The 14,403-nt window shown below is 45.6% G+C and overlaps 1 protein-coding gene across 3 annotated transcripts in view; it reads left to right on the top strand.

Annotated features, from left to right (window-relative positions):
* The first annotated feature begins 1,208 nt into the window (after positions 1–1,208).
* ern1 (endoplasmic reticulum to nucleus signaling 1) overlaps positions 1,209–14,403 on the top strand; it is a 120,210-nt gene continuing 107,015 nt past the window's right edge. For all 3 annotated transcript variants that reach the window (XR_011587322.1, XR_011587323.1, XM_070857909.1), the window contains exon 1: positions 1,209–1,359. Coding sequence is in view for 1 of the 3 variants with exons in the window: in XM_070857909.1 (XP_070714010.1) it covers positions 1,258–1,359 (102 nt within the window). In the remaining 2 variants the exon portion in view is untranslated. The remainder of the gene's footprint in view (positions 1,360–14,403) is intronic.

Consider the following 14,403-nt stretch of genomic DNA (forward strand, 5'->3'; position numbering starts at 1 on the left):
CACCAACGATGTCTCCGCAAGATCCTGCAAATCTCCTGGGAGGACAGGCGCACCAACATCAGTGTCCTCGACCAGGCTAACATCCCCAGTATTGAAGCACTGACCACACTCGATCAGCTTCGTTGGGCAGGCCACATAGTACGCATGCCAGATACGAGACTCCCTAAGCAAATGCTTTATGCGGAGCTCCTTCATGGTAAACGAGCCAAAGGAGGACAGCGGAAACGTTATAAGGGCACCCTCAAAGCCATCACCACTGACACCTCGGAGACCTTGGCCGCAAACCGCCTGAGGTGGAGAAAGTCAATCGGGGAGGGCGTTGAGCTCTTCGAGTCTCAACGCAAAGAGCATGAAGAGGCCAAGCGCAGGCAGCGGAAGGAGCGCGTGACAAACCAGCCTCACCGACCCCTTCCCTCGACGAATGTCTGTCCCACCTGTAACAGGGTCTGTGGCTCTCATATTGGACTGTTCAGCCATCAAAGAATTCACTTTGGGAATGGAAGCAAGTCCTCCGCGATTCCGAGGGACTGCCTATGATGATGATGATGATGATGAAAAGAGAGGGTGGGTGGGGAGTCTGGTTTGCCGCACACTCCTTTCGCTGCCTGCGCTCGTTTACTACATGCTCTCGGCGACGAGACTCGAGGTGCTCAGCGCCCTCCCGGACGCTCTTCCTCCACTTAGGGCGGTCTTTGGCCAGGGACTCCCAGGTGTCGGTGGGGATGTTGCACTTTATCAGGGAGGCTTTGAGGGTGTCCTTGTAACGTTTCCTCTGCCCACCTGGGGCTCGCTTGCTGTGTAGGAGTTCCAAGTAGAGCGCTTGCTTTGGGAGTCTCGTGTCGGGCATGTGGACGATGTGGCCTGCCCAATGGAGCTGATCGAGTGTGGTCAATGCTTCAATGTGGGGATGTTGGCCTGATCGAGAACACTGACATTGGTGCGTCTGTCCTCCCAGGGGATTTGCAGGATCTCCAGCGATTTGAGGTCTCATCTCAAAGCCCTGCTCCCTGCCGGTGATTGACGCGCGCTGTGCTCCGCCCCCCGCCCCCGGTTGATGATTGACGTGCGCTGAACCCCGCCCCCTGTTGGTGATTGACGGGCGCGGTGCCCCGCCCCCCCGTCGGTGATTGGCGCGCGGGCTCCAGCGCCCCTCCTCCTTCCCCCGCCGGGCCGCTGCCCGAGTGACGCCGAGCGTCGAGTAAGGAAGCGGCGGGAGGAGCCTGAGCCAGAGCCACTGGGCTTTCACCGAGCGACAGCATGGCCATGGCCGGGCCCGGGCCCTGGCCTCACCGGGACTCCCGACTGCTCGCCGGCCTCTTGCTGTGGCCGCTGGCGGCGCTGTGCAGCTTGCCGGGGAAGGTGAGTGGCGGGCGGGCGGGGTGGTGAGGGTGAGGCAAAGCCGCAGGCTGAGGTTTTGGGCCGCAACAACAAGGCCCGGGGGGGGAGAGAGAGAGAGAGAGAGAGGGAGAGGGAGAGGGAGGGGGGCCTGTGGGGGAGATGCGCCGGGAACCGCCGCCCGGGACCGACGAGCTTCCCGCGGCCCCGGGCAGCCGCTGAGGCCCAATGTCGTGAATGAACCCGCCGGGCCCGTGCTCCTCCTGCGAGCCCCGGGTGTGGGGAGCCCGACTCCAGCCAGACAGTCAGCTTTTCTTGGGGCACCCACCGCAGGCCACAGACACCAGCTGGGATGGAGATTAATGTTCATTTATTTAAATAACACGCTGATGGACTGCATCCCAGAGTACTTAAGGAGGTGGCCTTGGAAATAGTGGATGCATTGACAGTCATTTTCCAACATTCCATAGATTCTGGATCAGTTCCTATCGAGTGGAGGGTAGCCAATGTAACCCCACTTTTTAAAAAAGGAGGGAGAGAGATAACAGGGAATTATAGACCGGTCAGCCTGACATCGGTAGTGGATAAAATGATGGAATCAATTATTAAGGATGTCACAGCAGTGCATTTGGAAAGAGGTGACATGATAGGTCCAAGTCAACATGGATTTGTGAAAGGGAAATCATGCTTGACAAATCTTCTGGAATTTTTTGAGGATGTTTCCAGTAGAGTGGACAAGGGAGAACCAGTTGATGTGGTATATTTGGACTTTCAGAAGGCTTTCGACAAGGTCCCACACAAGAGATTAATGTGCAAAGTTAGAGCACATGGGATTGGGGGTAGTGTGCTGACATGGATTGAGAACTGGTTGTCAGACAGGAAGCAAAGAGTAGGAGTAAACGGGTACTTTTCAGAATGGCAGGCAGTGACTAGTGGGGTACCGCAAGGTTCTGTGCTGGGGCCCCAGCTGTTTACACAGTACATTAATGATTTAGACGAGGGGATTAAATGTAGTATCTCCAAATTTGCAGATGATACTAAGTTGGGTGGCAGTGTGAGTTGCGAGGAGGATGCAGAGTGACTTGGATAGGTTAGGTGAGTGGGCAAATGCATGGCAGATGAAGTATAATGTGGATAAATGTGAGGTTATCCACTTTGGTTGTAAAAACAGAGACAGACTATTATCTGAATGGTGACAGATTAGGAAAAGGGGAGATGCAACGAGACCTGGGTGTCATGGTACATCAGTCATTGAAGGTTGGCATGCAGGTACAGCAGATGGTTAAGAAAGCAAATAGCATGTTGGCCTTCATAGCGAGGGGATTTGAGTACAGGGCAGGGAGGTATTACTACAGTTGTACAGGGCCTTGGTGAGGCCACACCTGATTGTGTACAGTTTTGGTCTCCTAACTTGAGGAAGGACATTCTTGCTATTGAGGGAGTGCAGCGAAGGTTCACCAGACTGATTCCCAGGATGGCGGGACTGACATATCAAGAAAGACTGGATCAACTGGGCTTGTATTCACTAGAGTTCAGAAGAATGAGAGGGGATCTCATAGAAACGTTTAAAATTCTGATGGGTTTAGACAGGTTAGATGCAGGAAGAATGTTCCCAATGTTGGAAGTCCAGAACCAGAGGTCACAGTCTCAGGATAAGGGGTAAGCCATTTAGGATCGAAATGAGGAGAAACTTTTTCACCCAGAGAGTGGTGAACCTGTGGAATTCTCTACCACAGAAAGTTGTTGAGGCCAATTCACTAAATATATTCAAAAAGGAGTTAGATGTAGTCCTTACTACTCGGGGGATCAAAGGGTATGGCGAGAAAGCAGGAATGGGGTACTGAAGTTGCATGTTCAGCCATGAACTCATTGAATGGCGGTGCAGGCTCGAAGGGCCAAATGGCCTACTCCTGCACCTATTTTCTATGTTTCTATGGTCTCCATCATTGCAAAGGAATGGGAAGAATGTATGTAAAAGGCCACTGGCGGCCTGCTCTTGGAACTGATGGACTTTTGTTTGGGAGGTTTATGTGTTCACTTAGGTACAGTGCACAGACATGTCCCAGCTCATTCACCCACTGAAGCTCGTCCTTCTGACATTAAATCTCACAGCGGCCATCTAATTCTACTTTGTTAATGTGCTTTTTGTGTAACACTGGCAGCACACCATTTGTTGCCCACCCCTGGTTCCCCTGAGTAGATGGTGGACCATCTCCTTAAACTGCTGCCATCTTTATGGTGCTTGCCCAATGATGATTCCAGGATATAGCCCAGCCACACTGAGAATGGCAATACACAGGTATGTCAGGACAGTGTATGACTTGGCCGCAGATCTTGAAGTTGACTGTGTTCCCAGGACATTGCTGTTCTTGTCCTTCTCGGTTGCAGGGGAGGGAGGTGTTGTCGAAGTAATCTTGGTTAGATGCTGCAGTTCATCTTGTAGATTGTTGTATGTGTTGCCGCCACAGTGCTGGACACATGATCTGGTGTATCCTGGATATTGAGCTTCAGTGTGTTCCAGCTCCACATGCTACCATCTCCCTTCATATGCTATTGAGCCAGTTCAGTATGTCAGCCTGCTTATGGCTTGATGCAAAGGTTTTGTGCTGATGTATTGAACAGGTTCACTGTTTAATTCCCACATTGGGTGTGTGGTGTAGAAAATGCCTTTGCATCAGGAAAACAGAACTGTGCATGTAAGCTACAGCTGGGTTTCAATTTTGAATGTATAAGTATTTGTGGAATTTCCCCCAAAAACTAAAGTTGTGGTAGTTTTAAAAGAACTATATGCCTCCTCTTGTCGTTAGTGATTGACTCATGACTCTGTTTGCATCTTTTAAATCAGTTCTTTCACTTTGTACACTAGTTGGGATTCATTGTAGTGTAGCCATATCAGGTGTTGCCTGGCTATGTTTCCCAGACAGTCGATTGAACAGTGGCACATCTGTCGCCCTTGCTGATCCAGAGAGTCAATTCTCTAATTAGATTTTAAAAATATTAGAAAAAATAAAAGTGTTCAATTTTCATCAAACATCGGCACATCCTTTGAAATCGAAGAAGACTTGCTTCTGCTCTAAAAGTGAGTTCTCAGGTGACTGTACAGTCCAATATAGGAATTACAGTCTCTGTCATAGGTGGGACAGACAGTGGTTGAAGGAAAGGGTGGGTGGGGAGTCTGGTTTGCCGCACGCTCCTTCCTCTGCCTGCGCTTGTTTACTGCATGCTCTCGGCGATGAGACTCGAGGTACTCGGTGCCCTCCCAGATGCTCTTCCTCTACTTAGGGTCATCCTTGGCCAGGGACTCCAGGTGTAGGTGGGGATGTTGCACTTTATCAAGGAAGCTTTGAGGGTGTCCTTGAAATGTCTCCTCTGCCCACCTGGGGCTCGCTTGCCGAGTAGGTGCTCTGAGTAGAGCGCTTGCTTTGGGAGTCTTGTGTCGGGCATGCGGACAATGTGGTCCGCCCAACGGAGCTGGTCGAGTGTGGTCAGTACTTCGATGTTGGCCTGATCGAGAACACTGACGTTGGTGCGTCTATCCTCCCAGGGGACTATTCGAAAAAATACAAGTTTTCAATTTTCATCAAACATGTACTATCTGATGGCGGAACAGAATAAGTCGCTGAGCCTTACACAGCAGGAAGGCCCAGATTCAATTCCAATCAGAGCTTGTTAGCTGATCTCCCCCAAAACAGTGGTAGGGATATTCTGGGTGAGATTAGGTTAGAAAAGGGAAAATAAACTGTCTAGTGATCCTCCTGGGAAGTATGTTTGTGGGAATATTAGCAGTGATGCTCCCCATGGTTGAATAATGTGTCACCATTTACTAAGCCACTCTTGAAGAACAATCACTTGGTTGAGATTATGGCATTCTTGAACTGTACCAACAAAAAGTCAACATCTTCAGAGAAGATGGTTAGAGAGCAGAGAAAATTGGCAGAAAGAAGGGGGAAATTATTTTAAGAACAATTTATGGTTTCATCCTTCAAGCTGTCTACTGACAGTCCGGTTTCTGCGCCTGCCACATTACCAAAACGGCTCTCGTCAAAGTCACAAATGACATCCTTTGTGACTGTGACAAAGGTAAACTATCCCTCCTCGTCCTCCTTGACTTGTCTGTCGCCCTTGACACGGTTGACCACTCTATCCTTCTCCAACGCCTCTCCACTGTTGTCCAGCTGGGTTCGCCTGGTTCCATTATTATCTATCTAATCGTAGCCAGAGAATCACCTCCAACAGCGTCTCTTCCCGCCCCCACATCATTACCTCTGGTGTCCCCCAAGGATCTATTCTTGGCCCTCTCCTATTTCTCATCTACATGTTGTCCCTTGGCGACATTATCCGAAAACATAATGTCAGTTTCCACATGTACGTTGATGACACCCAGCTCTACCTCACGACCACTTCTCTCGACCCCTCCACGGTCTCCAAATTGTCAGACTGCTTGTCCGACATCCAGTTCTGGATGAGTAGAAATTTTCTCCCAATTGAATATTAGGAAGACCGAAGCCATTGATTTTTGTCCCTGCCACAAACTCCATTCCCTCAACACTGTCTCCATCCCTCTCCCCAACTTCTGTCTGAGGGTGAACCAGACTGTTCACAACCTTGGTCTCATATTTGACTCTGAAATGAGCTTTCGACCACGTATCCGCAGCATAACTAAGACCACCTATTTCCACCTCCGTAACATCGCCCGTCTCCGCCCTTGCCTCAGTTCATTCGCTGCTGATGCCCTCATCCAATAGACTTGACTATTCCAACGCACTCCTGGCTGGCCTCCCACATTTACCCATTTCCTTCTGTTGTCCAGGCTCCAAACTCTGGAATTGCCTGCTTAACTTCTCCGCTACTTAAAACCTACCTCTTTGACCAAGTTTTGGTCATCTGTCCTAATTTCTTCTTGTGTGGCCCAGTGTCAAATTTTTTGTCTCATAATAATCCTGTGAAGCGCCTAGGGACGTTTCACTGTTAAAGATGCTATATAAATACATGTTGTTGACATACGTAATGTTCTATGAGCATTACATTTAATTTTTACAGGATTATCATTTTCTTTCCCAAACCCACTTTTGAGAAAGCAGGCAAGTGAACAGCTGTCAGTGCTTCAGCTGTTTAACGGGTTAGGAGGAGGTGAGTGAGAATGGTCTTTTGTAACTCAGCCCTCGGGTTTTTCTCCCTCTTTGGAGGTGCATGTCCGCTGCTTTGATCCACTCCCTGACTGCACAACTAAAACTCAGCACTTGCCTCGATCGGAGTTGAGGATTGGACCCGATGTCCTTCCATCCGTGTCACAGTTCACTGAAGCACCTGTGTCATCCCGACGCTCACGGAACCATCGTTGCTTAATTTTTAATTTGCTGATTGTGCCTCTGGTCTATTTGTTAGACCGTTGAAGATTCGGCAGCAGTAACTAGTGTACATTGGAAATGGAAAGAATCTCTATCACACGATTAGTCCTTGATGTGGTTTTAAGTGTTCAGTGCTAGTCGAGTAGTGGTCGTAACTCTTCCATACTGAGCGCTGTTGAGGGGTAGTCCTGTAGTCTTGTCTGTTCTGTGTGGTTGAATTCTATTATTTTAGTATCCAGCCCCATATACTACACATGAGCTAAACGGTTTCAATAACTTCTTTAAGTTAAAACTCTTTGAGGCTGAGACAGAAACTGCCTTTTCCTTCAGAGTGTCAGACCTAATAGTAACACAAAGCAATGAAATGAGCTCTGAAAACTGATTGAAAATGCAACATTTCCAGAAATAGCATTCACCTGTTGACTGACTCCATTGTATCAGATTCATGCTTCAAAGGAAGCCTCTGGTACCACTTGAGTTAGTATATTGGGCACACTGAGTCCTGCTGGAGACAGGAAAGGTACAGTACGCTGATTATATGTAAGCGATAAAGTTGATGTCAAACAAATGCACACCTGACCAAGCATAACATTCCCCAGCAGCTACCTCCATTGTATAGAATATCTGAGACAAAACCGTGGCCTACTCATAGTGTTCCCTCGGTTATCTTGTTTTGTTGTGCGTAGTACAGTTAATCCATTGCCAAGTGTCACCAAGAGCCTGCAAAGAAGTCTTATTCTTCTTGGTAAGTACTTGGTGCAAGTGTGATATTTCTTGGCAAATTTGTACACTTTATCAGGATTGAGTTTTGTGCCCACTTGAGAAGCAGAATGTAAAGTGCGGTGTTTACACAGGCCTATCTCCAGAAAGGTGGGGGAGGGTTGCAGAACAAAGTTTCAGCTGTATGTTTTGGGCATAATCTGTGTTTGTGTGTGTGTGTGTATTTTTAGTGAGGATATATTCCCTTCTAATGTCTCCCTCCCTTTCCTGATGTGGTTTCCCTGAGCCATGCACCTCCTGTTCTCTGCGTCTAACGCTCTTAGTGTTGCTCTTAAAGTGGCCTGGCAGTGACTGTCCCACTTAATTTCCAGTGTCTCTGAGGAGCTGGCCGGTCTTCACTTGGCACTCTTTCCCCAAAGACTCAGGGTTGAGATTGGGAGCCAGTTTATTGTGGGATCAAAGCTTCACCCTACCACTCGGGCAAGGTAGCATGGACATGTTCCAGTATACAACCCGTGCTGCCAACCCGTTTCCCACTGCTCGCAGCCGACTGGTATCTGGCCGGCATGCACTTGCTAAAGCAGCATGTTGCAATGCAGCAGGGATTTTCACACACTTTGTTGGCACAAGGCCAAACTTCTTGTTGCTTGAATGGTGCCATGAGCCTGAAAGCAACCTTTTCATCAATTCCCGCCCCCCCCCCCCCTTTCCTGATGGTGTTAACCTTGTGCTTGAACAGTCGGCTTTCCCTCGTCAACCTCACCAAACTGGCCATTCGTTGTATATCTTGAGACAATATGTCAGCTGTCAAACATGTGCAGGGCATCTCAATTGCACCTGAACTTGCACTCACCTGATATTTGAACACTTGCCGATGTTTTTTTTTACCATCTTTGCCTCCCTCCAAAAATGATGGGATGCAGAGGCTAGTTGTACAGGCTGGCATAACTCATTCTTACAGATCAGGATCAGGTCAGTAATCTGTGTAGCTCAGTAGCACACCTCGGAACACATTTATCCAGATGATGCAGTACCCTGTACTACTTAAACAAAGCTGAGCCTGTGTTGATATCGACTGAAGTCACACCTGGAGTGGTTGCTTCGACCGTTGTTACACAAAATGATGATCCGATTTAATTTGGACCAGTACTCAGAAAATTCCATAATTATTAGCTTTTCAAAACTAATGCCAAGACCTTTGTGACAAAATTAGACCTGCATTTATATAATGCCTTATTACATTTCTAATAAATGTCTGAGTGCTTTGTATACGATGAGTTATTTTAAAGTACAGTGACTCTTGCTGTAAGTAAGCAAGCCACACTGCAACATCCCACCAAGTAGGATGAGATTACTGATGGTTTAATCTGTGTTTGGCTGAATACGGATGGTTGATCATGACCATGAAGAAGTCATTGCTCTTTCACTAGTGCAATACTGAGCAACTGCTGCATTTCAGAGATCTTTAACGTCCTCCTGAGCCAGGCAGAAGGGACCTCACTTTTGGAGGGCATCTCTGAAATGCAGCAGTTGCTCAGTATTGCACAAAATTATCAGCCTCAATTTTGTGCTGGAGTGGGACTTGCATCACAACCTCCTGACTCAGAAACTAGGGTGCTTCCATCTGAGTTAAGCCGACAAGACTAACTGAAATTAGTGAGGTGCTTGTTTGTGGAGATCTAAGGAGATAATTTAAAAGTAAGCTAAAAGATGATGTACTAATCAGTATGTCAATCAGTTTCTGTGCAGTCAATTCTTTGCACTGCCCTTTGATGTATTTGTGAAATACCAGTGAGCCTGTTTTGAAGTAATTTGAAATAATCTCCAAGGATATGGTTTGTCTTTGAATGGATTATGCGATTATCCTCTCGCACAGCTTGAGGAGGTGCAGGTGGCTTTTAAGTTGGAGATGTTGGCTCATTTCTAGCTATTCCATTTTGGTTTCAGGCAGACCTCAGGCGATCATATGTAGCAGGTGACAGTGGCGTGATCGGAGACCTCACATGTACAAGTGAACCCTGTATTTTACTGTGCCTCACGCTTTAAAGCAAACCATTGAAGGAATTGTTTGGGTTTAATCTGTAAAATGCATTGTAGTATAACTTTTTGGACCTGAGTTTTCTGGTGTCTTGTCCAATATTTATCCACCTGGTCATTATCACATTGCTGTGTGTGGGAGCTTGCTGTGTGCAAATTGGCTGCCATGTTTCCTACATTACAACAGTGACTGCACTCCAAGAGTACTTCATTGGATGTAAAATGCTTTGGGATGACCTGAAGTTGAGAAAGGTGCTATATAAATGCAAGTTCTTTCTTTGTATTGGGATTATTTGCTGACATGGAGGGTAAATGCTGGTTGGGCAGAATGGCTTGCTTTGTTATAACTTCTGTGTGTAGATCACTGACGTGCTTCATGCTGATGGGCAAAAGTAAAATCTGTTTGAATATTGTGTCCCTTTCGGGTACCGAAATACTTGGACTACCCTTGTATGAAGCTGTGCTTTCCGGTAAAGTTTCAATACGATTCTCCCATTTAGGCTGAATCTCAAAGATGCTGACAGATTTTATTGAACTATGAATATCCCAAATGTTAATTTTAGTTTGTTGGTCAGTCCAGCACACTTCACTCTGATCTTAATTTGAGAGAGATTTTGATTGCCCGCCTAATGCTGCTGTTGTGGCAGCATGTTTGGCACACCAGGAATCAATGTCCAGAGACTAGATCTGTTTAGAATGCAGGGTTCTTCTGTTGAGTGACACCTATCTCAATGGGCACCAAATGGCCATCTTCTCAGGGGTAGTTGGTATTGGCAATAAATACTGGCCTTGCCAGCATCACCAACATTCCGGGAACAAATTTAAATTTTTTTTTTTAAATAAGCATCGTAGGACAGATTAAAGTCCATTCTTTTGAAAAGAGCAAACTATTTATTTTGTGAGAAAAGGAATGTTTGAGGTAACCAAATTTTTTTCCCATCTTGGTGATCCTCCTCCATCTACGATCTACAAATCGACAGGCAACTTGGCGTGCTGCTGCCAGGGATGCATTGTGGGGCTGAAGGAGGATTAGAGAGGAGGGAGGGAGAGGCCATGGAGGTATTTGACAACAAGATTGAGAATTTTGAAATCGCATCGCATTGTGAAAGTTTAATTAATTGTGGTGCCAAAAATAACATTACATAAACCTCAAGGAGGAAGATATTCTGAACTTGCTGCCCAATTCTATTAACTAAGAAACAGGTCGAACTAAATCATTACTTCAGCTCCTTTGTGAGATCGGGCCATCATTTAAAGTCGGCGTTTGTGTCCCACGTACCTTGAATTTGAATTATTTAAATTGCACAATAGTTGGTCTGTGCTTGAAGTTTAGAAAATGGGTCTGTACCCACCTGTCCCAGTTAATTAAAGAAAGAACTTGCATTTCTATAGTGCCTTTACAACCTCAGAACATCCCAAAATGTTTTACAGCCACTGAAGTACTTTTTAAAGTGTTGTCACTGTTGTAATATAGTCCTGCTCTTTTTCAAATAGTGCCATGGGATCTATTGTATCCACCTGAGAGGGCAGACGGGGCCTCGGTTTAACGTCTCATCCACAAGGCGGCACCTCTGACAGTGCAGCACTCCCTCAGTACTGCACGGAAGTGTCAGCCTAGATTATGTGCCCAGGTCTTTGGAGTGGAACATGAGCGCACAACTTCTGATTCAGGCGAGAGTGCTACACACTGAGCCATGGCTGAAACCTAAAGGAAGAACTTGCATTTATGTAGCGCCTTTCACTACCTCGATGTCCCAAAACGCCTTGGGATGTTTTGCTACGTTAAGAGCTCTATATAAATGCAAGTTGCTGTTGTTTACAGCCAATCAAATGCTTTTTAAAATGTAGTCGCTGTTGTAATGTAGGAAACACGGCAGGCAATTTGTGCACAGCAAGGTCAAAGGATTAGGTCATGGATGAACCAAGCTACCAGTCTGTTCAGGCATGGAAAACTTGACCTAAAAGATTGGCAACACTATATTTGGAAACCAAATCAGGGCAGGTAAATATTAGTAAAGGATAGCTGACAACAGTAAGTTTTATTTTACTTCTACTACAGCTTGTGTAAAGTGCATTTAAGTTTGTTTACATCACTCAGGTTTGCTTTACAGGAAGGGTGAATTCAGATACCAAGAGAGTAGTTGGAGAAGAATTAGGGGGGGAATGATCGAAGATGAGATCAAAAGAGGTTTTTGAAGGTTGAGAGAGATGAGCAAGATGAAGAGTTTGGGCTGAGAATTCCAGAGACCAAGGCAGTGATGGGTGAAAGCTGTGTCACTGATGGGGCAGGGAGAGGGCAGGAGCATGTGGTAGACCGGGCTCAGAGAGGTGTAGGACTGTCGTTATTGTACTCTTTTCACAGTGTTTATGGGAAATATATCAAGTGCATGGACTGCAGTAATATGTATTTAAAGGTTGAAGCAACTTGCTTAGGCTTCATCCCAGGAGTTTGATCGGTCTGGTACCCCAAAGTGTCATGTGCGTACTGACCAATGGCCATGTTAGTTGAGGTTGCTGTTGCTGTCTCTTTGGGTGCTGGGGAATTACACTTAAACATTGTGTTCATGTTCCTTAAACCATTGATTGTTGTCATGTTTTTATGCTAAAATATGTAATCTAATTCTCAAGTACAAATTAATATTCTGTACCATTACTTTGTAATGTAGGAAAATGCAGAATATCCTTAAGGTGGCAGTTGTGCAAAAGAAACAATGTGTAGTTTGAAAGTTGACCGGCTCATTAAGTGCTGAAAGATTTAAATATTCCAGTTTCACAAATAAGCTAAAAATAAAACAGCAGCTTTAATAATGGACCTGCCACATCCTTCCGAGTCTTTAGTTTTCAGTTCTAATGCAGCTTAATTGGGCCTCGGGATGTTTATAATTAAATGCAGGCTGCTCTGCTTTCAGTGTTGAATTGTTAACTAATTTGATAAATCAGACGAAATCTAGGAAAGTAAGTTGTCTGTCTTTAGTCACCTGTTTTCCATTTTCTGACCAAGTATGCAGGAATTGAGTGTGTGCCGGCAGCTTGCATTGCTCTGTGATGGGCTGCAGGAAATGTTTGAGAGGGGTGTATGCCAGTGTGCAATATTTCTTCTGCCTCCCTCCTCCACTCTAACACTTTTTGCCTTTCTAATCATTTGGCTAGGTTCTAAAATACTACGTTGGGGAATTCAAGAAAGAAAGACTTGCATTTCTACTGCGCCTTTCATGACCACCTGACATCCCAAAGCTCTTTACCGCCAATGAAGTGTAGTCACTGTTGTAATATCAGAAACGCGGCAGCCAATTTGCGCACAGCAAGCTCCCATAAACAGCAATATGATAATGATCTGATAATTTGATTTTGTTATGTTGACTGAGGGGTAAATTTCCGCCATGACTCCCCTTCTCTTCGAAATAGTGCCTTGGGATCTTTTATGTCCACCTGAGAGAGCAGATTGGGCCTCGGGTTTAAAGTCTCATCCGAAAGGTGGCACCTTTAACAGTGCAGTACTCCCTCAGCACTGCACTGGAGTGTCGGCCCAGATTTTTGTGCTCAAGTCTCTGGACTGGGATTTGAGCCCATGACCTTGTGACTCTGAGGCGAGAGTGCTGCCCACTGAGCCTCGACTGACACTCCCCAATTTAGTGGAACCAACCATACCCACTGCTGTTGTGAGGCGCAGTTCATTAACTGATCCACATGCCGCTCCAGACTTGGAAAATGAACATTGAAAAAAAAATGTGCAGTTAAAAATTTGGAGCTGCCAATGTTCCGTCTGTTAGCGTATTTATCCCCAATAATTTTGAAACGATAAAGAATTTTACGAGTAAAGGGAGTGTTTGCTGATTATTCTGAGCGCAGACTGACAGAGGACCATGTCTGTTTGGACACTAAAGCATAGATGATTGTTATAATATAAATGTATAGTTAAATATTGTGAATTTTACTGGTGTGTGTCTGTCAGGTAAGATATTAAACGAAGGTCCTGTTGTGGTTGTTCAGGTGAGTGTAAAAGATCACATTGTACTTTTTCGAAGAGCAGGGTTATTCCAATTCTGGCCAACATTTAGCCCTCAACTAACAGCACAAATTGGCTGCCACGTTTGCCCTCATAAGTGACTACAGCTCAAAAAAAAAGTAATTCATTGTTGTGAAGCACTTTGGGATCTCCTGAGGATATTGAAGATGTCATATCAAACAGGTCTTCCTTTTTATTTTCAAATCAAGACACTTTGCTTTGCTTCACTTACTGCTAGCTGTATTAGGGTACGGTAGAAAAGTGGTTATGTTACTGGGCTTGTAATCCCGAGGTCTGGACTAATTATCTGGAGACGTGAGTTCAAATCCCACCACAGCAGCCACTACCTTAATAATAGGGAAGGAAATCTGCCATCTTTACCTGGTCTGGCCTACATGTGACTCCAGACCCAGCGTATCGTGGTTGACTTTTAACTGCATTCTAAATTGGCCTAGCCACTCAGTTGTACCAAACTGCTACAAAGAAGTACTGCAGTGGTTCAAGAGCAATTAAGGATGGGCAATAAATGCTGGCCATGCCAGCAATGCCTACATCCCGTGAACTAAACAATAATTAAAGGGTCAGAATGGCAATGGCTAAAGAAAGCTGCTCTGTGCTGGTCGGTGTGAAGCCAGCCTAACCTGTGTCACCTGATGTGCTGCTGATGCAATCTGAATTTGGAAGGAACTTTATTTAATACAGTTTTGATGTTGCATATTGATAACTCGTTTCATTGCTATCTTTCATCTTGTGTTTGTCTTTTTGAAAGAAAGTGAGTTGGACAAAGCGAGTGTGATACGCTGCAGTGCCCGGATTAGAAAGCTGGCTCTGATTACAAGGCTGTCATTCAATTGAAGAAGGTTTTTAATGCTGTAAAATGGCACAGCAAAACTATATTGGGTTCTCAAAAGTTAAATTATAGCCTTATTCCTCTCTTATAGTGGTAATTGGATAATC

This window comes from Pristiophorus japonicus, chromosome 16, assembly GCF_044704955.1.
Source record: "Pristiophorus japonicus isolate sPriJap1 chromosome 16, sPriJap1.hap1, whole genome shotgun sequence".
Classification (NCBI taxonomy): Eukaryota; Metazoa; Chordata; class Chondrichthyes; family Pristiophoridae; genus Pristiophorus; species Pristiophorus japonicus.